Source organism: Protopterus annectens, chromosome 10.part0 (genome assembly GCF_019279795.1).
Source record: "Protopterus annectens isolate FY-2018-M chromosome 10.part0, PAN1.0, whole genome shotgun sequence".
NCBI lineage: Eukaryota > Metazoa > Chordata > Ceratodontiformes > Protopteridae > Protopterus > Protopterus annectens.
The window spans coordinates 352,529,186-352,551,311 of NC_056744.1; the positions used below are offsets into that span (position 1 = coordinate 352,529,186).

General features: G+C 46.2%; 1 protein-coding gene across 1 annotated transcript in view; it reads right to left on the reverse strand.

Moving 5' to 3' along the window:
* The window catches only part of PRRC2C (proline rich coiled-coil 2C), a 2,776,386-nt gene that overhangs the window by 2,703,855 nt on the left and 50,405 nt on the right, over positions 1-22,126 (reverse strand). The window contains exon 2 of the mRNA XM_044086759.1: positions 9,085-9,258. Within this exon, the coding sequence (XP_043942694.1) occupies positions 9,085-9,199 (115 nt within the window). The 5' untranslated portion in view covers positions 9,200-9,258. The remainder of the gene's footprint in view (positions 1-9,084; positions 9,259-22,126) is intronic.

Here is a 22,126-nt window from a genome sequence, read left to right on the forward strand (position 1 = left end):
TCTATCACGTTTGAACTCCCCGGAATGTGCGTTGCTATCAGAAAGCATTTGGAGGAAATGGCCCATTGCCACACTCGGAGGGGCTTCTCAACACAGGGGATAGGATTTGGTCCTCCCTTGCTTACTGATGCACCAGACTATTGACATATTGTTTGATTTGGTCCCCCGTTGCTTACTGATGTACCAGACTACTGACATATTGTTTGACTGACTTGCAATTGTTGCTTGAATTAGGGCAGAGTTAAATGCTTACAACACTAGTAGCACTGCCCTCAGCTCCAGAACGTTGATATGCAGACTGGCCTCTATGGGGGACCAGGTGCCTTTAACAGTCTTTCCCAGATAATGCCCCTGACCCCACCCCATCTAGGAAGCATCCGTGGTCACTATGGCTTTGGGTTGAGAACAGGAAAAAAAAGAGGCAGCCCAAAAGAATTTGTTCGGATTACATCTACCAGGGTAGGTCCTTTTTGCAGTGACTTGTGACAAGTATGGGGTGGTTCACTGGGTGGGTTAGAATGAACCATTGATTTGAAAGAAGCCACTGCAGTAACCTCATGGGAAATCTCCCTAATGGGACTACAGTGTTCACCGCTACCATGGACCCCAATGCTTGAAGCACTAGCAGGGCTGGTACTTTGAGCACAGGAGAGAATTAACTTATGATTTTATTTTCTGTAGCCTGTGGGAAGGTACAGAGGCCACACAAGAGAGTTTTGAGATGAACTCCAATAAATATTCATATCCTAAGAAGGGTCAGTTAAAGCTTTGTAAGGATGACTGCGATGCCTAGCTGCAAATAACAATTGCAAGATTAATTCTTTTCCTGAAACAGTAGAAGTCTGGTGGAAGTGTTGAGTCGCCAGTTGTCTAGATATGGAAACAACCGGAATCCATGCAGTCTCAAGTGAGCTGTTACTGCTGCTATACATTTGAACACCCTGGGGGCTGTGGTGAGACCAAAGGGCAGCACCCTGAACTGAAAGTGACTGGCTCCTAGCTGAAAGCAGAGAAACCTTCTTGAGCATTTGTCCACTTTCAAGTGGCAATACGCATTTTGAAGATATAAAGAGCACATCCAATAATTTTTCTCTAGAAATTAAAGTACTGACTGAACTGTTACCATCCGGAATTTGGACTGTTGAACAAACTTGTTTAGTGCGCCGAGATCCAGAATCGTTCTCTAGTCCCCTGTCTTTTTTCATACTAAAAAGAATCTCGAGTAAAATCTGGAGCTTATCTGGTTGGGTGGGACTTCTTGGAGGACTGTAGTCTAGCAGCTTTTGAATTTCAAAGGCTGCTTGGTCCCTCTGTCTGGGTGGAACATCATGAAGTCTTGTTCGAGTTCTTGGATAAAGAATGAAGGGGATAAGGTAAACCTCTGGAAATAATTCTTCGCGCCCAGGCATCTGTGGTTACGTGTTGCAAGGCTTTTGGGTGCAAAGAAAATCTTTCCCACAACGGCCTCCAGAGGCAAGCTATCAGGCCTCCTTTCAGGAGTGCTGATAGGGTTGGCCAGAGGAGGACTCCCTGGAACCCTGGCTCTGCAGGCCACCTCTGCCTCTAGGATGGCATCTTCCATCCTTCCCACTCCTCTGACTCCTGGAATAGGCTCGTTGGGGAGCAGAAAAAATATATGCCCACTGCAGACAGTGTCTTTCCATCTTTCTCATACCTGGATAGAGTTTCTTTAACTTTGGAGCCAAGCAAGGAGGATCCGTCAAAAAGGAGCATTAAACAGGGAAGACTTGAATGACTCTGCAAATGCACACAGGCGCAGCCAAACATGTGAAACTGCAACACCTGAACCTGCTGACCTGGTTACCCCTTCGGGTGCATGTGCAATTAGCCTCATGGACGAATTAGAGCTAGACTCCAGGGTAGCTAACTGGGAGGCCACTTTTTCCTGGACCCCTTCAGCTTACTGCTCCTGCTAGGGTATCTTGACAGCTCCTTGACCAGATCACCTCTGAAACCTAGTGAAATGTGCCAAAAAAGTTCAAGGATCTAATGGTAAAGATTGATTATGCGTAAACCCTCTTCCCAAATCTGTCCATTGCCTCAACTCCCAGTTAAGGGGATCAACAGTGGATCAACAGTGGAACTTTCCTCAGCCAGTTTCTTTAGTGGCAGCCACTACCACCATGGCATCTACTGCTAATCCTTTTGCCCAGTACTGATAATCCTCTGGAGCGGAAAGCATTTTATATTGTCTCTGGGGAATCAGTTCTATCAAATCAGGGGCCTTCCAAGCCTGCAGAGAGACCAATTTAACAAGATTGGTCAGCAGGAGGATTTACCCAGGAAGTAGAATGGCGAGCTCCAAAGGCTTGCAAGTGCGCAGCCTCCTCTGAGGAAGGGTTTTTGGGCTTACAGTCACCTCTCTGTTTAAGGATCTCCAGAATGTCTCCAAAGGAGACTTCATCTGGGGGTGACCGGGGGGAACCCTCCCTCTCATCGAAGTACACATCTTCGGTGATGGACTCTTCAGAGGAGTCCAGGTGTTTCCTCCTTTTCTTCTGAAGAGACTCTTCAGTGGGAATATCTTAAGAGGACTCATGAGTGACCTTTGGTCGGTATGTCTTGCATCTTTGGAGCTCGCTGTCTGGTTATGGAGGTTGGCATAAGCTACAGGTAAGCATGGGTCAAGGGGTGAGAATCTGGTAACACAGGAGATACCCAGGAAGTAGCAGTGGCCAAAGCCTTGTCCATAGATTGAAAGGCCCCCCTGAGGAGAGATGGGAGCCCAGAAAAGAGAAACTCTGAACCGGGGGTCACACCCCATTCCGAGAGACCCACCTGCAAAGCCAGATACAAGGATGACCCCACAGCCAGCGCAGCCCGAAGCAGTAAAGTCAGCTCCTACCAAAAAACAGCAGTAGACTCAAACCCTCTGGATCAGACGTTGGAGGTCTGATCCCAGGGATCCATCAGTTCCAATGGCACAGAGACATTCAGTGCCATGCCTTAAACCAAGACAAGTAGTCGGTACAGAGGCCATTGGAGTCTGTGTGGTTGGAGTAGACAGCTCTAAAGCCTGTGAAGAGGTCAGAGGAGTATATGTAGTGGTATGCGGAGAATTCACCTGAACCAGGAGGGAGAGTGGGCTAAGACGACGGGGGAAGACCCCTAGGTGTCAGTGGCCGATTCACCAACCTCACCACGTCAACTTCAGAAAGACTCCTGCCGGAGTGAACAGACAATCCAGAGGGGAATTCAGGTCTCTCTGTAAACGAGCCAGGAAGCTGACCCAGAAAGGGATCGATCAATGGGGAATATGTAATCCTGGGTGTCAAGAAAGTCTCAGTCTTTGACACCATGGAAGAAGGTAGGAGCCGCGGAGCTGCAGATTGTCAGTACTGACGTAACCAAGGAAGCTGGTGCCGACATTGGAGTAGTCATTGGAATCTGTGTCGATGGCACAGAGGCAGAAGTTGGTGTCAAGGACTGTGCATTCCAAAATTTTCGAAACCTTAGATTTGGGTTCAGAAGTGGAACCAGCTGAAGGGTTTTCATGTTTTTTAGACGTCAGTGCCAATGGAGAGGTCGGCACGAAACGAACAGATTTTAAGTCAGAGGAATGGGGAGACTGGTCAGTCTTGGACAATGCTTCCTCAAAAGGGGCCTTAAAAAGACGTTTCTATGTTCTACCAGGGCTCCATTACGGAATCCCTGGCAGATAGGGCACTCTAGACCTAAATGAAAAACACCCAAACAATACACACATTTATCATGACCATCAGAGTTAGGCATTTTCCTGCTACACTCTTGGCATTGTTTGAAACTAGTGGTCGATTTTGACTACACTGCCATTAGAGCAAGAAGGGCAGAAGTTCAAGGAAATAATTTAGAGAACACACTCAGAAAAAATCCTACCAACGATGGCAGGAAAGATTACCCTACGGCAAGCAAGAGGAGAGAGAGGGAAAACTACCAACTATGTTAGGGAAGAAATGCCAAATGGTACAGATTAAGGAGATCAACACTCACGTGTTAAGTAAAGGGTAGACCAGGTTTAGAAATTAAACTTAAAGAAGACAAAGTTGGAAAAAATAAAATAATTTCCAAACTGTACTTAGCTGCGAGAGAGTCAGCTGACGCATCCTTCTACAAGAGTGGCAAACAAGATGAGAGGCAATGGAGGGGCATTATGGGTACACCATTATGTGTAGACTATTAGCTGAAGAGATTTTGGCTGGCACGAGCTACATAACAGCTGCATCAGTTCAGACAATCGGAATGGTTACCCATCAGTTAAGAATAGATGAAGATAGACATCAGGTCAACTGTTAGATTGTGCTACACTACACTATTACCATTGCTACAACCACTACATGCGAGCCACGACCTTGCTGTGCTCCAGTCCCAGACAATGAATGTGCTTTATGGTTATTAAATATTAGCTATAAATTCTTCTAGCCCTTGAGCTCTGCTACACATCGCCAGGCTCCAGCAGTACTCAGCATCCCTTTTCACAGTAATATATCCCCATGCCCAGCTCCGACTCTGGTTTACAACACAGTTGAAGAGCCTATTTCCATTAGTCTGTCTCCTCTTCTCATTCCCCATATCATCTAGTCCAACTCTCATCTCTCTTTTTAATCCTTAACTTCTTAGGCTTGTTTCTACAGATTACCTCGCCTTTCTCCTACTTTTTAATAGTTCTATCCCCATTCTTCCTCTGCCCACCCAAATAGAACTTAAGGTCTCAAAACTCACCCGGCTACATTTTGCAATAAAACCTACAGACTGCCTTGTCAGAAGCACTCTTATGAATACGTCCAACCCACTACGTTCAGGCTCACTCCATTCTCCTACCCCAGATCTCATTTAAAAATTTATAGCCAACCATTACTTTCCTCTCTCACTTTAACCATTACTTTCCTCTCTCACTTTAACCATTACTTTCCTCTCTCACTTTAACCATTACTTTCCTCTCTCACTTTAACCATTACTTTCCTCTCTCACTTTAACCATTACTTTCCTCTCTCACTTTAACCATTACTTTCCTCTCTCACTTTAACCATTACTTTCCTCTCTCACTTTAACCATTACTTTCCTCTCTCACTTTAACCTCCCCTTCCTTTCACTCCAAATCAAAGCCCCATAACAACTAATTTCTACCTCACCCAATCAAGTCACTTTCAACCACTCCTCTGAACCTATATCATAGCATATCTCTGTTCTTGAAATCTACCCCCTCTACACAACTACCTTTCCACCACTTGACTCTTCCCCATCCTCTAATCTCTTCCCCTCTATATTACTGTACAGTATCCAATAAGGCTATACAACGGTTTCTATAAACTCTCCCCACCTACATATTAATATCCGCAAACTCTACAACATACTAGCCCCCCCAAATTCTACAACATCTGCTCAGCTACTTTACTTCTCCTTTACCACCTTTTCTCCTACAATACTCAAAGCCACATCACCCCTCTCCAGCCTCTATCTACCCAACAGTATTCCACTAAAATCTATACACACCTTTCAGATTACCCCATATCTCTTTCCTACTATTCCCTCCCAAAAATTAAAATTTCCTCCTTACTCTACTACTACCCCACAAACCAAGACTAAATATCAGTTCCATCACCCCACTCTCCCTAACTTAAATTCTCACCACAGCCTACTTCTATCTGGAGACATTCACCCCAATCCTGGACCATACCCCCCCACCACCACCACTAACAATGACAACACAAACACTTCCTTATCCCACCCTTCCCAAGGAACACTTATTTTACTCCATGAACATCAGAAGTATACTCAAAATTAGTGAGTTCCGTGCTTGGATGTCCCACCACTCTCCAGACATTACCACTCACTGAAACATGGCTTAAACCCCACATTTTATTTTATTTATTTTTTATTATTTTATTTATTTTAATTTAACATTTGTTAACCAGGAAAGTCCGACTTGGAACAAAGTCAATTTTCAGTGGAGGCCCGGGGAAAAACAAACACTCTAGACGCATGTCTTTGTAACATGGAGGAAACCGGAGCACCCGGAGAAAACCCACATGAATGCAGGGGGGAACATGCAGACTCCACACAGAAGGAACCCCAGCCGAGAATCGAACCAGAGAACCTCTTGCTGTGAGGCAACAATGCCACCACTGCACCACCACGCCACATCCCTGACAAAGGCGTTCTACCTCCAGGATAAAACATCTTAAGACTTAACAGACTTAAAAAGAAAAAGGGGTTGCTATAAATTTACTCCAGCCATCTCACTATAACTACTAACACACCCTACCCCCTCATTCTCACCCGCTGAACTACTGATCGCCAACTGCAAGATAAATTCCCACAATATAATTACTGTAGCAGCAATCTAGATTACCCCTGTCGATATACCACCTTGCTTGAACATATTCTGCCCTGGCTTACAATACATTCACCCAATGAAACCATTCTTCCAGGTGATGTCAATATTAACTGGTTATCCTTATCCACCGAAAGCTCCACCTCAAGTATCAATCTGCACTGTTTCCCCATCTAATCTGCACCCCTACATAGACTAATATACCAACTAACTCCAGTTCTCTTACTGAATGGCTACTAGTCTCAAACCCCCACAAGTACCACTACCGACACTAAGTAACCACTCACCAATCAAGGTTCTCAGATTCACCTCACCAGGCCGCAGAAGTATAATGAAAGCCGTACACTCACTTTCACCCCGATACAGTCCGCCACCTGCCCTCATCTATAAACTGGTCCTTAACTAAATTAACTCTTGATTGAACAGCACTAAAGTTTAGCTCTTTTCCTGACCTACTCAACTCACTAGCTCCCTTACGCACAGTTCTCTCCCTGGTTAACTCTGTCTACATGCACCTTAATGCAAAGAGAGAAGAAGGCATGGAAAATCTAGTCTAAAAGCTCCCTTCCCCCATCTTTAACCCTACAAATAACTACATAACCTGGTCAAAAAAACTAACAAAGCCATGAAGAACTTTTATTCAAATCCCCCTACGGCACATACATTCAACCCTAAGAAATTATGGCACTCTATAAAATACCAGATCCAGGAAAACCCCATCTCCCAATCACTGTCCCAACAATACTCCAAGAAACAGTCTCCCTTTTCAACAACTACTTCATTGACTTCCATTAGTAAACTGACAACCCCATCAGCACTGACCTTAACAGTCTACCACTCTGACCTTCCCACCTCCCCTAAATCCACAATTACCTTCTCTCTCTAACCAGTATCTACTACCTACATTAAATCCTTACTTCTCAAACTGAAACCCTACTCCCCCCTTCAGTAGATAACCCTACCTCCAATTATCCTTCAGGCTCCTGCCAACTCACCCCCCCATCTCCACACTAAAACTGCTCTATTACTGAATCCAAAGTTCCAATTTGGAAATAGTTCTTCAACCTTACCCATCCACAAAGGTGGTAACTCCTCTGACTGTACTAATTTCAAGCCAATAGCAATTCTAGCTCCTCCACCCAAAAAAAGTAGAAAAACATGCACACAAATTCAGGATTACCTCATATTATGAGAATTTACTCACCTCCACACAACATGGCTTCCATCCAAAACACAGCATCTCCACAGGCCTTATATCCTTTACCAACACAATCTCCCCAGCTAGAGACATCAAACTGGTCTCATGCCTATTCCTTGATCTCAAAAGTGTGTGACACTGCCTCCCACCCCCTGGTGTTGGCCAAACTCTGAGACCCAAATCTTTCCACCTCAACTACTTTCTGGTTTGCTAGCTATAATCTGTTAAATGGCTTTCGGCATGCTCCCCTGCTCTTCCTGTTCAGATAAGAGTACCTCAAGGTTCAACTCTTGGGCCTTTACACTTCAATATCTTTACCAATCAATTACATACTTTTTGCTCACAATCTACACTTGTCCAATATGCAGATGACTAGACAGTTATCACCACATTTGATAACCGCACAGTCCTAAAATCTATTACACAAAAAATCATTTCCATTAAAAATTGGCCAAGAATCAGTTAATACTAAAAACTCCTGCTTTTTCTCCCAAAAACCCACAACCACTTTAAACCTTCATTCACAAGCTCATCCCTTAACACACCCATCACATGTGATACACACACCAAGATTTGCAGGGTTATAATAGACCAACTCAAATTTGACCATCATGTACTCAGCTGTATCAAATCTGAAATTCTTGTCAAACAAAGCTAAAATCTTCCTTTCCCACACCTACCTTTTTCCTAGCCTATTCTACAGATCACACATTCTCACTGACCTTCAGGCCCCACTCAACAAAACTAGAAACCACCTATAATAAAATTGCTAGGATTAGTTGCCGGCAAACTCACCACTCCCTCTTTAAATACCTTAAACTGGCTTGAATTTCCCCACCAACTACTACTCTCTCAGTTTCAGATCATTCTATCAAATCTACATGCTCAAAAGCAAAATTGGACAAAACCATTAAAGCTACCCCCCCCCCCGTCTCCTGGGACAAACTTCCCCTTGATATTAGAAGCATTAAGCACTCTCAATTCAAAACAGCTATCTAAAAGGCACCTGGATCTGCCATTCTAAAACACCCTCAAACTGTCAACTATCACCTTTTCTACTGTCGCTAACCTACCTCCCCCTCCTCTTCTGTCCTTGCTTAACAGCCAAACTGAGATTTTACTTGTAAAAGAGTTTAGACTTTTCTGCACAAAAATTCAAATTCTATCTAGAAACTACCCAATTTCAACTAATAAATTTGGCTCCAATGCTTGTTTATGGCACAAGTATATACTATGGATGCCCTACGTTAGTGACTGTGCTATAAGTTATGCCAATATAGTCTCTGTGCATTAATTCTTTATCTTTTTTCATTTATATGGCAAGCTATGCATTTACTTTCTTAAAATCTGTGTGTTAACTGTGGAGCTTCTCTTCCCGGGCCTCTGCTGAAAAGGGCAAAAGCTCAGTTGGAATAACCTGGTCAACAAATGTCAAACAGATAAAAATACGTACATTGCATAAAAATGAGAAATATCACTATGGTTTATTTTCCATTAGTGTGTGTGAATTTAAATAATTTCAATTGTGATTTAACAAACATTGTAAAAAACATACCTGTGCTTTTCTGAGTCTCCAAAGATTTTCCTTTGTAAGTGTTATACAGGTTGAGGGTTGCATACTTTGTTTTCCCATCCTTTAATTTTGCGTTTTGGCCCAACTTCTCTGACATTTCGGTGTAACCTCATCGAGTCTGGTACCGCCTGCCTCACCCTCGCAGTTTGCCTCCCACTGCAGGAAAGAGAAGGGAAAGTTACATTAGCTTTTCATGCCAGTGTTTTCCCAAAGTTAGGGAACACAAGACTAGTAGCAATCCGTCACTGATAGCACAGAAATTGGGTGCACCTCATTTTCACGTTCACAATATACAAGTCCCAGCTTTCCAGAATGAATAACTACTTGGGCAATGCACAAGGGAAAAAGTAGCCAAACAATACAATCAAATCAAATCTAATCCAGGTAAAGTTGGCACACCAGTATTGTCCACAAATGTATCAAATTCCTCAAGCTCTCCTAAAAATCCACATAAAAATACTCATGGAAAATTCCACAAATGTTAACTGCAAAATCTAGACCGTTTTCAAGCTAGCCAAACATGCTGGAGAAGAGTCCCAGCACAGTACTGAATCAAAGGAGTCAGAAAAGTACAGCTTACACACACTCAAAGAAGCATAGTGGAATCCTGGGTAAAGAACAGATATGGTTGAAAGGCGCACCTCAACAAACAACCACCACCAAAGCCAGAGTGCACAAAAAAATTGAGGAAAACAGTCTAGGACAACTAGCACAGGAACAGAAAAGCACAGCACAGATGCAGATTTGGAAAATCTTAAGGTACGCAGTGTCCTTGGCAAATAGCAGAGGTGGAGAAATTCAGCTGCTAGTGAAAGGGAATGAAGGTCTGGCTGAGGCATGCCAAATGCATGAAGCGTTCTTGAAGGCCTCTGAGGAAGGGGCTCCTCTGCAGAAGAGGGAACCAAACCTCTGTGGCAAAAAAGGCCATTAAAAACTACTTTTACTTAACATGAACTTTCTGGAGAAACTCGGGAACAAGACAAAATGGAATCCAACTCACCAGTAAGACGTGAACCCACAGCCTTTTGGTCTTCCAGCGTTACAGGCGACTGCACCACCTGCTGAACCACTGACTCCATTGATAGCCTATTGTGATCTCTCAAAGCAGAACCCCCCTGCAGCTGCGATAGCCTTGCCACACCTCACCCTCTTATAGCCTCTATTTGAAGCACCAAAAGGCAAGTGCCATTAAAAAGAAATTTAAAATAGCCTTGAAATTTTCAGCAATACTAATTAGATGTGGCAAACTGCATCACCCTACAGTAATGCTCGTACCCGCTGCCCCCACTGCTCTACTCTCAACCTATGCCAGGAGCAAGAAAAAAACAGATAATCAGATAACAGCTGCCACTCAAGAAACCAAGGTCATCCTCAGGCAACTGGTCCAAAGCAGAAAGTGTGGACAATTTATAAAAATGTTTCCCACAGTGACCTACAGTTCTGGATTTCTTGAAAGCGAGCGAGACACCGACAGACACAGAGCGAGACACCGACAGACACAGAGCGAGACACCGAGGGGGGGGGGATCCAAAATGAGTTGAGTGTAGTCTGGTTTTGAATCTTCTCAGGGGAGGAAGATGAAGAGGCTATTATCACCTCACTTTCAAATAATCTCTAAAACTTCCCCAAAGTTTTGGAAACCACTTTCATCACCATCTTTGGTGTCTGAAATGGGAAACCGGGGAAATCAAACAGTTTGCTTATACATTAGCTTTCTGCATTCTCCGTGAGTAGGTTTTCACAAATTTGGAAGCCAATTAAAAGCCATCCCCAAGACAGCAGCTGCAGTTTTTCTGACCCTCTATCCACACTGCAGTGGGAATGAGACACTGAAGGAGCAGAAAAAGGGTTGTCTCAAATCCCCAGCAGTAGCCAGTGCAAAGGACAGCCTTAACATTGTACTGTGCAACACTTATAAATAAGGGTCCAATCAGGAAATTCCACCAGCACCAAGTAAATCTGCAACCAACATGGGGACAAGGTGTGTTGCGACACCAAACATCAGATCCAATAACCATACCAGCCACTAACATACTGGGCCTCGACCAACTCCCCTGCCCCAAAGATGCAGAAAGTGTCAGACAAAACTTCAACTTTAAACCCTGCCACCGAAAAGGGTGGCAACACCAAAAGAAGTCAAATACACTGCTTCACAGGATGACATGGACAAGAACCAGCAAGGTTTCCTCAACTAACAGACCAACACTAGCTGCTGTTCCTTGTTCCCGTCAGTTTGCACCGATACATTTCCCTCCACATCAACAAATGAAAGTCAAGGAAGGGGAGGAGAAGCCCTGCCTCCCTCAGACACAAATGGGGATTGATAAGACCCATTTAACCTGCGTCTGCAAAACAGCCCTCATATCATTTACATATAGTGAAAAATCAACATGATGACAGTTTGTTAAACACAACCAAGTAAAATCAGACAAGCATAACAGATTACACTTACAGAAGAAAAATCTGCTTAAGCCTCTGAAGCTGGAGATACCCTATTCAGGTCTATCAACTTCAGATCCTTATCAAAAGCTAGCAACCTTGCAATGCTGGAACACTTTGTATCAATTTGCTACTCTGTAGCTTCGTTTTCTTCATTGCAAGAAAAATAGTACAAGACACTGCAGTCCCTCTCTCGACCCCCCCCCCCACCTTTCCCCATGTGTACACATTTCTGGGGAAAAAAAAAAAAAAAGTAGTTATGTACCCACCATAGCGTTCCATGTTCATTCTCCATCTCGCCTTCCTTCTTGCTGGTTTAAGTACCGATCCTCAGCTCCGACTCAGCCGGTTTACTATAGCTCGAGAGCCTTTACTGGCTCGTGGCTACCCCTTATCCCAACATGCCTAGCGTCAGCTACTCGTGGCTACCCCTTATCCCAACATGCCTAGCGTCAGCTACCCAGATCTCATCTGTAATAACCCACACTAGACATACATAATAAAAAATTAGAAGTTATGTACCTACCATAACGTTCCATGTTAGTTGTCTTCTCTCGCCTTCTTTCTTGCTGGATGGGTTCGGAGCCGATCCTCGGCTCCGACTCGGCACTTGCTTTAGCTTAGGAACTCCTTTTACCAGCTCGAGGCAACCCTATATCCCATGATGCAAGGCGGAACTACCTCAGATCTCATTTGGTAGCTAACCTACCCTGCTAAAGACTATCCTAACATAATTAGGAACACAAGTTCCTAATAGAAGTCCTCATATGAAGACTCCGGAGGAAACAACCTAATAGGAACTCTTCAAGATCTGTCCAGGCCAGGGGGAAGGAGGGAGGGACGCAAGAAAGAAGGCGAGAGAAGACAACCAACATGGAACGTTACGGTAGGTACATAACTTCTAAATGTTAAGTTGTCAATCTCGCCTTCATTCTTGCTGGATGGGACCGCGTCCCTAGCACCTGTATCCCGGGTGGCTCAATGGAACAGACTCTTGAGAACTGTGGAACCAAAACTGGCCCTATCTCTGGAGGCCAAGTCCAACTTGTAATGAGAGACAAAGGTATGGGGCGTAGCCCAAGTAGCTGCTGCACAAATGGTATCAATGGGTAGTCTATCCTGAAAAGCTGCAGAAGTGGATAGACTCCTGGTTGAGTGTGCTTTTGGCTTAGAAGATAGCTGTTTGCCCCTGAGAGAGTACACATAGGAAATAGTGGAAGTCAACCATCTGGATAAGGTCACTTTAGATACTGGAAGACCTATCCTGTTTTCTGCATAGGAGACAAATAATTGGTCCGATTTTCTGAATTGTTTAGTTCTATGCAAATAGTACCCGAGCTGACGATGGACATCCAAAAAAATGCAGTTTCTGTTCAGCTCTGTCGGAATAGTTTGGGAAAAAGACTGGTAGGTCTATAGATTGGTTAATGTTGGTTTGAGATACGACTTTGGGGAGAAAGGAAGGGTTAGTTCTTAATGATACCCTGTCCTTATGAAAAACCAAATAAGGGGAACGAATGCAGAGAGCTTGAATCTCGGAAACCCTTCTTGCAGAAGTGACAGCCAGTAAAAATATAGTTTTCCAGGTCAATAACTTCAAAGAACATGAAGCAGACGGTTGAAGGGAGGTAGTATCAAGGATGCCAACATTAAGTTTAGATCCCATTGCGGAGGAGGATGCTTTATAGGTGGTTTTAGGAGGAAAACTCCTCTCAGAAAGGCCTTGCATAACCTATGAGACATAATGTTATTGTCATGCAGGCCAACATGATACTTAGAAATAGCAGCCAGTTGTACTTTGACTGTAGATGACGAGGATCCTGAATGAAAAACCTCCGCCAGGAAATCTAAACCGAATGTACAGGAGCAGTAAAGGGGTCAATATTTCTGGAATTGCCCAAATAGAAAACGCCGCCACTTGCTAGCATAAACAGTCCTAGTGGACGACTTCAAGGAAGAGACTAAAATGTCTCTGAGTCCGAAATCATCGGTAGCCTGGCTAGGGTAGGAAGTGGAGCAACCAAGCAGTGAGGTTGAGAGAATGAATGGCCCGGTGCTGCTGACCCGATTGGTGGATCAAGAGATCCGGAACTGGGTCCAGATGCCAGGGCTGCACCAGAAGGTGACTATGCAGAGACGGAAACCAAATTTGTCGAGGCCAATATGGGGCAATGAGGATCAACTTGGCTCTCAAAACGGTAGCTTTCTGAATGACTTGTGGAATCAAGGGAAAAGGAGGAAAAGCGTACAGAAGTCCCCGGGGCCAATCCTGGGTTAGAGAGTCTCTTTGAGGTTGGCCTGGAAGGGGAAAGAGAGTGAAGAAAATCGGGGCACTTGTTGTTTTGAGGAGTAGCAAAAAGATCGCAACAAGGAGTGCCCCACTTCAGAAAAATCTGATCCACTACAGATTGATTGAGAGACCACTCGTGAGGCATCAGAATGGATCTGCTCAGCCTGTCCGCTAATAGGTTGGACCTGCCGGGGATGTGCGTTGCTATCAGAAACCGCTGAGAAGAGATCGCCCACTGCCAAAGTCTGAGAGCTTCTCGACATAACGGATAGGACCTGGTCCCGCCCTGTTTGTTGATGTACCAGACTACGGACATGTTGTCCGTCTGTACTGCAATAGTCCCGTGGGAAGAAAGTCGTTGAGGCCTTGCAGCGTGAAAAGCACTGCTCTCATCTCCAGGACATTTATGTGCAGATGGTATTCTATGGGTTGCCACGTCCGTGGACCATCCTGCCCTGATAATGCCCCCACCCGATCAGAGAGGCATCCGTAGTGACTGTGGCAACTGGAGGAGGGGAATAAAGGGTCGGCCCTGATGAAGAAGAGGGAAGATATCCACCAGTTCAGATGAGCTCGCGACTGTGTTACCAAGACTTCGTGCCTCATCGGGAGACTGTGGTACGACCACTGCGTGAATAGCATCCACTGCAGAAGACGCATGTGGAAGCGAGCCAGTGGTAGAAGAACAATGGCCGCAGCCATAAGACCTAGAACCTTCAGTATAAATCTGGCTTTGATCTTGTTGCTTTGCAAAAGAAGCCGAACGAATTTTTGGATGTCTAGGAATTCTTTGATCTGTTAGTCTGGCTAACATTTTGACGGTGTTTAATTCTGCGCCTATAAAAGGTGATAGATTGGCAAGGCAGCAGAGAAGATTTTTCGAAATTTACTGAAATTCCCAAACTCCTGCAAAGCTGTAGAGTGTAGTCTCTGGACTGAAGAAGCTGACACTTGGTGGTGGCGGAGAGGAGCCAGTCGCCCAAATAGGGAAACACCTGGAATCCTTGACGTCTCAGATGAGCTGTGACCACTGCCATGCATTTGGTAAACACTCTGGCGGCTGAAGTGAGGCCAAAGGGCAGGGCTCTGAATTGGTAATTACTGGTCCCTAGCCGAAAGCGGAGAAACCTTCTGGAGCGTCTGTGAATCTTTATGTGATAGTACGCATCCTGAAGGTCTATAGAGCACATCCAGTTGTCCTTGCCCAGAAAGGGCAGAATGGACTGAAGCGTGACCATCCGGAATCTTGCCTTCTTGACAAATCTGTTCAGATTGCTCAGGTCTAATATTGGTCTCCAATCTCCCGTCCTTTTGGGGACCAAAAAGAATCTCAAGTAGACGCCGGATCCTACCTGGTCTGCTGGCACAGTCTGGACGGCTCTTTTTTTTAGGAGCTTTGAAACCTCCTGTTCTGCCAAATCCCTTTGACCGGGTGAGATGTCTGGAAGGGACTGTAGAGTGCGGAAACCTTTCGAAGGGGATTTTGTAACCCTCGGATATGATCGACTGTACCCACATCTCTTGAGATAGGGATTGCCAGGCTACTGGGTACAGCGAAAACCTTCCCCCGACTGCCTCCAAGGGTGGACAGTCGGGCAACACCTCAGGGATGCTGAAAGGGCTTCTCAGGAACAGACTCCCTGTTGCCCTGGTTCTGAGGACCCCCTGCCTCTAGGGCGTCTATTATTGTTACCCCTCTGCCTCTGGGGTAAACTGACCACGTGTGTCCGGTGTAGCTCCTTGGGCTTTACGGAACCACATCTCCCCCCCCCTTCTGACCCTTGGGGTATGGTCTAGAAGGAGTGGAAAACTGGACTCCAACGGCAGAAAGAGTTTTACCGTCCTGCTCACACCTGGTCAAGGTATCCTTCACCCGAGGTCCGAACAAAGCCGAACCATCAAAGGGGGTATTAGTGAAGGACGCCTTAAAGGGGTCCGCAAAATTACAAAGCCGCATCCAGGCTTGGCGTCTAAGAGCAACTCCTGTGCCTGCGGCCCTGCTCGCTCCATCGGCCGCATAGGATATGAGCCGCATGGAGGAGTTAGATATGGAATTCAGGATTGCAAGCTGCGAGGCAATCTTTTCCTGAGCCCCAGCAGCAGAACGATCCTGGACTACTTCTCCCAGTTCCTTGAGAACATCTCGTTGAAGCCTGGTGAAGTGACAAAGATAATTCAGCGAACGCATAGCAAAGGTCGCTGAAGAAAACATCCGTTTCCATACCTGTCCATGGTCCTAGAGTCCTTATTAGGAGAATGGACAGGTACTGAAGGACCCGCCAGTTCCTTCTTAGTGGCAGCCGCCACCACCATAGCATCCACCGAGACACCCTTGGAAAGGAACTGTTTGTCCGAAGGGGCCGTAATTAATTTGGATGGTCTTCTGGGGACAGGTTCCACAGAATCTGGAGCCGCCCACGCTTTCCGAGCCACTACCTGCATAAGTGGGTCGAAAGGCAGAGACACCCAGGAGGTGGAGGGTCGGGATCCAAAAGCCTCCAGGTATACCGACTCATCCTCGGAGGGATCAATGGAGGGCCAATTCCCCCTCTGTTTGAGGAGCTCAAGGATGTCTGAAAAGGAGACATCCTCAGAGGGGGACCGTTGGGAACCCTCCGACTCATCTAAGTCGGTATCAGATGTAGTAGACTCAGGGGAGTCTGTGTGTTTCCTCTTACACGTCCTCTTCCAAGGGGATTCCCCTGCAGGATCAGGAGAAACCTCGGAAGAGGAGGAAATTCCCAGTGGGGAAACCTGGGGCGATGGATCCCTGGGCCTGAGAGCAAGAGGCTGGCAAGAAGCGTCTGCAGGCACTGATGAGGGAGGAGCTAGAGGGATAGACCGTTGACCAGGCTCAGAGGCCAGGACACTCCTCATCACCTCAAAGGCTCCCCTCCCCGGGAGACCGGAATATCCCCGCTCCGAAGAAACAGGAATTCCCGGCTCCAATGAGAGGGAAGGCTCAGAGGCCGATGTCGGCACCGAGCTTACCAAAGCCGAAGCCCCGAGAGGGAGAGCGGGGTCGGACAAGGGTCCGATGCCACTAGCCCCCTCGGAGCCGACAGTGGAAACGCGATGACCGGATCCCTCCAAGGAAGGCCTCAAGGAGGAGATCGGAGCCGAGGACGACGGAGCCGAAGGATGTATCGGCTCGGCATCGAAACAGTCGCTGTCCCGAAGCTCCGGCTCCGAACTCTGGTGTGGAGTCGGAGGAGGAAGTTCAAGGGGTAAGGCTATAGCGAACTCTGTTGAGACGGGCTATGGAGCATTTGGGCCAGTGCCTGAGACTTCAACAGCCTGCTTACCACCCTCTCTAAGTCGTGGTCAGACAGCCTGGAAGATCTCGAAGATCGGCTCCGATGGCTCCGCTCCGACAAAAGAGGAGACCCCGGAGCCGAATGGATACTCAGTATCGAAGGGGACCGAGATCTCTTACGGGTCGAAGCCATCGGAGCCGAAGTCCCCTGAACTCCAGATGGAGCCGAAGGTTTCTCGGCTCCGATGCTGGATAAAGTGTCGGCTCCAGCCGGAGCCGACAAGGCCACAGTAGAGAAGGTATCGGAGCCAGCCGGCGCCGACCCTACTACTTTAACGGTAGATGCATCGGCTCCGACGGAGCCGAAGCCACCGGAGGAGGCTTGGATACTGAAGCCTGAGCCTTCGGTGGTTTAGAAGGTTTCCCAGACCCTGCTTTAGAGGGAGAACCTTCTGGCTTAAGTAAGCCTCGGAGGATAAGCTTATTCCTCCTTTCCTGCAGGACTCTCTGGCTAAAAGCGTGACACAAAGCACAGGAGTCCTGCAGGTGCAAAGGCCCCAGGCAGTACACACAAGAAGTGTGACCGTCTGTCAGACATTTTCTGACAGCACTGGTCACACTTCTTAAAGCCTGAGACCTTGCCCTCCCTAGACATATCCTAGGAGGAAGTAACACACACAAACCCCAACAAACACACAAATTAATCCCCTACACACAACACACAGGAAGGGATTAACCAATAGGGTTTTAGGCCTAACTGAAAACTTTATACTAAAGGTTATAAAAAAGGGTTATAAAATTTGAAAGGAAGGGAATAGGGTAGGCTGTAATATACTACAGACTATACTAAGACTAAAAGGGGAAAATAAATTCCTAACTAAGCTTTTTCTGATTTTACCAGAAAATCACTTACCTCAGCTGGCAAAGGAGACCTCTTTCGCTAAGCGGCAAACGAGATCTGAGGTAGTTCCGCCTTGCATCATGGGATATAGGGTTGCCTCGAGCTGGTAAAAAGAGTTCCTAAGCTAAAGCAAGTGCCGAGTCGGAGCCGAGGATCGGCTCCGAACCCATCCAGCAAGAATGAAGGCGAGATTGACAACTTAACATCAATTTTACTAAGCTCTTATACATCTAAAGGTAGGAAGGAAAGAGGAAGAGACAATGCATGGTTAACTAACCTGGTATGTCAGCAGGAAACTCAGCCAGTGTAACCAATAAAAAACTCCTCTCGAACCTCCAGGAAGAGGGAGATGCAAGAAGGAAGGCAAGATGAAGGACAACAAACATGGAATGTTATGGTAGGTACACAACTTCTTTGCGTTTTGTCCCATCTCGCCTTCATTCTTGCTGGTTGGGACCTCGACCCCAGCACCTGGTTCTTGAGTGGCTCACTGGAACAAACTCTTCAGGACCGTGGAACCAAAGGATGCCATATTCTGGGAGACCACATCCACTTTGTAATGAGTGATAAAGGTAAGAGGATTTGACCATGTTGCTGATGCACAGGATTGAATATAAAGGCAATTTCGCTCGAAGACAACAGAGGTGGCTAAGGCTCTGGCTGAATGTCCTCTGGGGCTTACGCAAATCATAAGAATAACGGATTGTGTCCAACAGCCATTTTGATAAGGTCACTTTTGAAACTGGATAACCTCGTTTATTGTCAGCAAAGAATATAAACAATTCGTCTGATCTTCTGAGGTCTTTGGTCCTGTGTAAATAAAAATGTAATTGTCTATGAACATCCAATTGGTGTAAGCTATACTCTGCCTTTTTGCCATAATTGGGAAACACAGGAAGCTCAATGGACTGATTTAAGTTATACTCTGAAAAAAATCTTTGGCAAGAAAAAGAACTGGTCCCAAGAGAGACTATCTTTGTGAAAAAATGAGACACGTCGGGTGAACAGACAAAGCAGGTAATTCAGAAACCAGTCTAGCTGAGGTTATAGCAACCACAAAGAGGGTTTTCCAAGATAGAAACTTCAGTGGGTAAGATGACGTTGGCTCAAATGGTGGCAGAACCAAATTGAAGCTAAAACCAAGTTTAGGGTGGGGGGGGTTCTCTTACCAGGGGGCCATAAAAAAAGGGTTGTACCTCGTAAGAATGCTCTGCACAACTTATGGGACAATGTTAGAACTCAATTCTCCTACATGAAAATTGAAGATGGCACCAAGTTGGACCCCAACAGTAGCTGCAGCTGCCCCTTTTTCGAAGGTTACGGCTAGAAAGTCAAGAGTCTTATGAACAGGATCCATAAATGGATCAATGTTATTACTCTTCACCCAATAAGAGAACCTCTTCCATTTGCTAGTGTAAATCCTCCTGGTAGTGGGCGGACACTAGGATGTGATGTACAGCAGGGGAAATGTTTGGGAGCCTGGCTAAAACTGGAAGTGGAGTAACCCAAGCAATCAGCTTGAGAGTTTGGAGGGATGGGTGAAGCCCACCTGACTGATGCATCAGGAGATCCGGAACTGGGTCCAGTATCCAAGTCTCCAGTTGAAGATGGCGAAGAAACAGAAACCATATCGGACAAGGCCAGTAGGGAGCAATGAGGATGAGTTTGCAACCCAGCGACTTTGCTTTCTGAAGTACGTTTGGAATGAGAGGGAAAGATGGAAAGGCATACAGTAGCCCCGGAGGCCAATCGTAAGCAAGTGCATCCCTGGGTGACTGTCCTGGAGGGGGAACTAGGGTGAAGTAGCTGCTGCATTTGTAGTTTAGGTGAGTGGCAAAATGACTGCAGCATGGCTGGCCCTATTTGTGGAAAATCAAGTCTGCAACTTCTTGCTTCAGGGACCACTCGTGAGGCATGAGGATAGCCCTGCTGAGCTTGACCGCTATTACGTTGGATTTTCCAGGAATGCGTGTCAATCAGAGAATGTTGGGAAGACATCGCCCATTGCCATACTCAAAGCGCCTCCCGACACAAGGGATAAGATCTGGTTCTGCCCTGCTTGTTGATGTACCACCATACCACTGACATTCTGTCTGGATTGGAATGATCCCAGCAGGTAGAGAGAGTCTTGAAGTGCTTGCAAAGCCAGAATCACCGCTCATTTCTAGAACACTGATGTGCAAATGGTACTCGTAAGGTTGCCACATTCCCTGGACAGTCCGTCCCAGATAATGCCCCCCCATCCTATCTGGGAAGCATCCGTGGTCACTGTGGCTACCGGACGGGGGTCTAGAAAGGGTCTACCCAGAGTCACCTGGGGGGAGACAAGCCACCATAGTAGGTCCTTTGTGCAAGATCCTGTGATTAAGACCATGTGTGACATTGGCAAATCCTAGAAAGACCATTGAGTGAAAAGCCACTGTAGAATCCGCATGTGGAAGCGAGCTAAGGGAACTAGCATAATTGCTGCAGCCATTGAGCCTAATACTTATAAAAACTTGTCTTGCCTGAACTCTCATCTTCTTTAGGAGAAACGAAGCTTGCTGACGAATGGCTGACACCTTGTCTTGAGGCAGTTTTGCTATCATGAGTCTTGTATCAGAGTCTGCCCCTATAAAGGTAATAGATTGACAAGGCAAAAAGGCAGACTTTTCGTAGTTTATGGTGATGCCCAACTGGGAACAAGTCTGGATTGTGTAGTCCCGTGTTTTGATCAGTTGATGCTCTGTGGTAGCAGCAAAGAGCCAGTCGTCTAGATATGGAAACACCTGGAATTCTAGACGCCTCAGGTGAACCATGACCTCTTCCATACACATGAACACCCTGGGGGCTGTGGTGAGACCAAAGGACAGGGCCCTGAACTGATAATGACTGGCTCCCAGCTGGAAGCGTAGGAATCTCCTGGATTGCCTGTCCATTTTTATATGGTAGTACGCGTCCTGATCTATGGAGCACATCCAATTGCCCTGACCCAGGAAGGAAGAATGGACTGCAGTGTTACCATCCGGAACTTAGTCTTTTTTACCAATTGGTTTAGTTCGCAGAAATTATAAAGGGGTCTCCAGTTCCCGGTCTTTTTTGGAACTAAAAAGAACCTTGAGTAAGTTCCGGATCCGATTTGGTCTGCAGGGACTTCCTGGATGGCTCTTTTTCTAGCAATCTTTGAACCTCTAGGATTGCATGATCCCGAAGACTGAACATCATCTGGGATAGAAAGTTTGTTATTTGGGGGACCGAGAAGAGGGAATTTTGTAACCCCTGGATAGGACTGCTGGAAGGGCCTAGAAAAGAAAGAATCTCTGTTGCCCTGCTGCTGCGAACCCCTTCTGCTGCGAGGGCGGCATCTTCAGTAGTTTCCCCCTCTGCCCCTGTGGAAAAAATTTCCATGCATGTCAGGCGAAGATCCCTGGGATTTTCAGAACCACATTTTTCCACTCTTCTGATCCTTAGGATAGGGTCTAGATGGAGTGGAAAAACTGACTCCTACGGCAGAGAGTCTTGCCATCCTCTTCACACCTGGTGAGAGTCTTTTACCAGACGCCCGAACAAGGACGAGCCATCGAAGGGGTGTTGGTAAATAAAGACTTAAAATGTTCCGCAAATTGACAAAGGCGCATCCAGGAGTGTCTCCGCAAAGCTACTCCGGTACCTGCTGCCCTACTCACTCCATCTGCCACATAAGAAATGAGCCTCATGGATGAGTTAACCACAGAGGTAAAGGTCGCAAGCTGCCTTATCACAACTCCCATCAGCTGTAGGATCTTGCAGGGCATCTCCAAGCTCCTTCAGGAGATCCCCCTGAAGTAGTGTGAAATGAGAAGTAATTCAGCAACCCTAGAGTAAATGTGGCTGAAGAAAACATCCACTTCCCATACCTGTCCATCGTTCGAGACTCTTTGCTCGGTGGATGGACAGATGGAAGTTTCTGCAAGTTCCTTCTTAGAGGTTGCTGTCACCACCATGGCATCAACAGGGACCCCTTTTGAAAGGAAAGACTTCTCTGGTGCAGCAATACATTTTTTTGGTCTCCTTGGAACTGGTTCCATGGTCTCTGTTGTGCTCCACGCCTTTCGACTCACTACAGACAAAACTGGGTCAAAGGCGGAGACACCCAAGAGGTGGAGGGTCGGGAACCAAA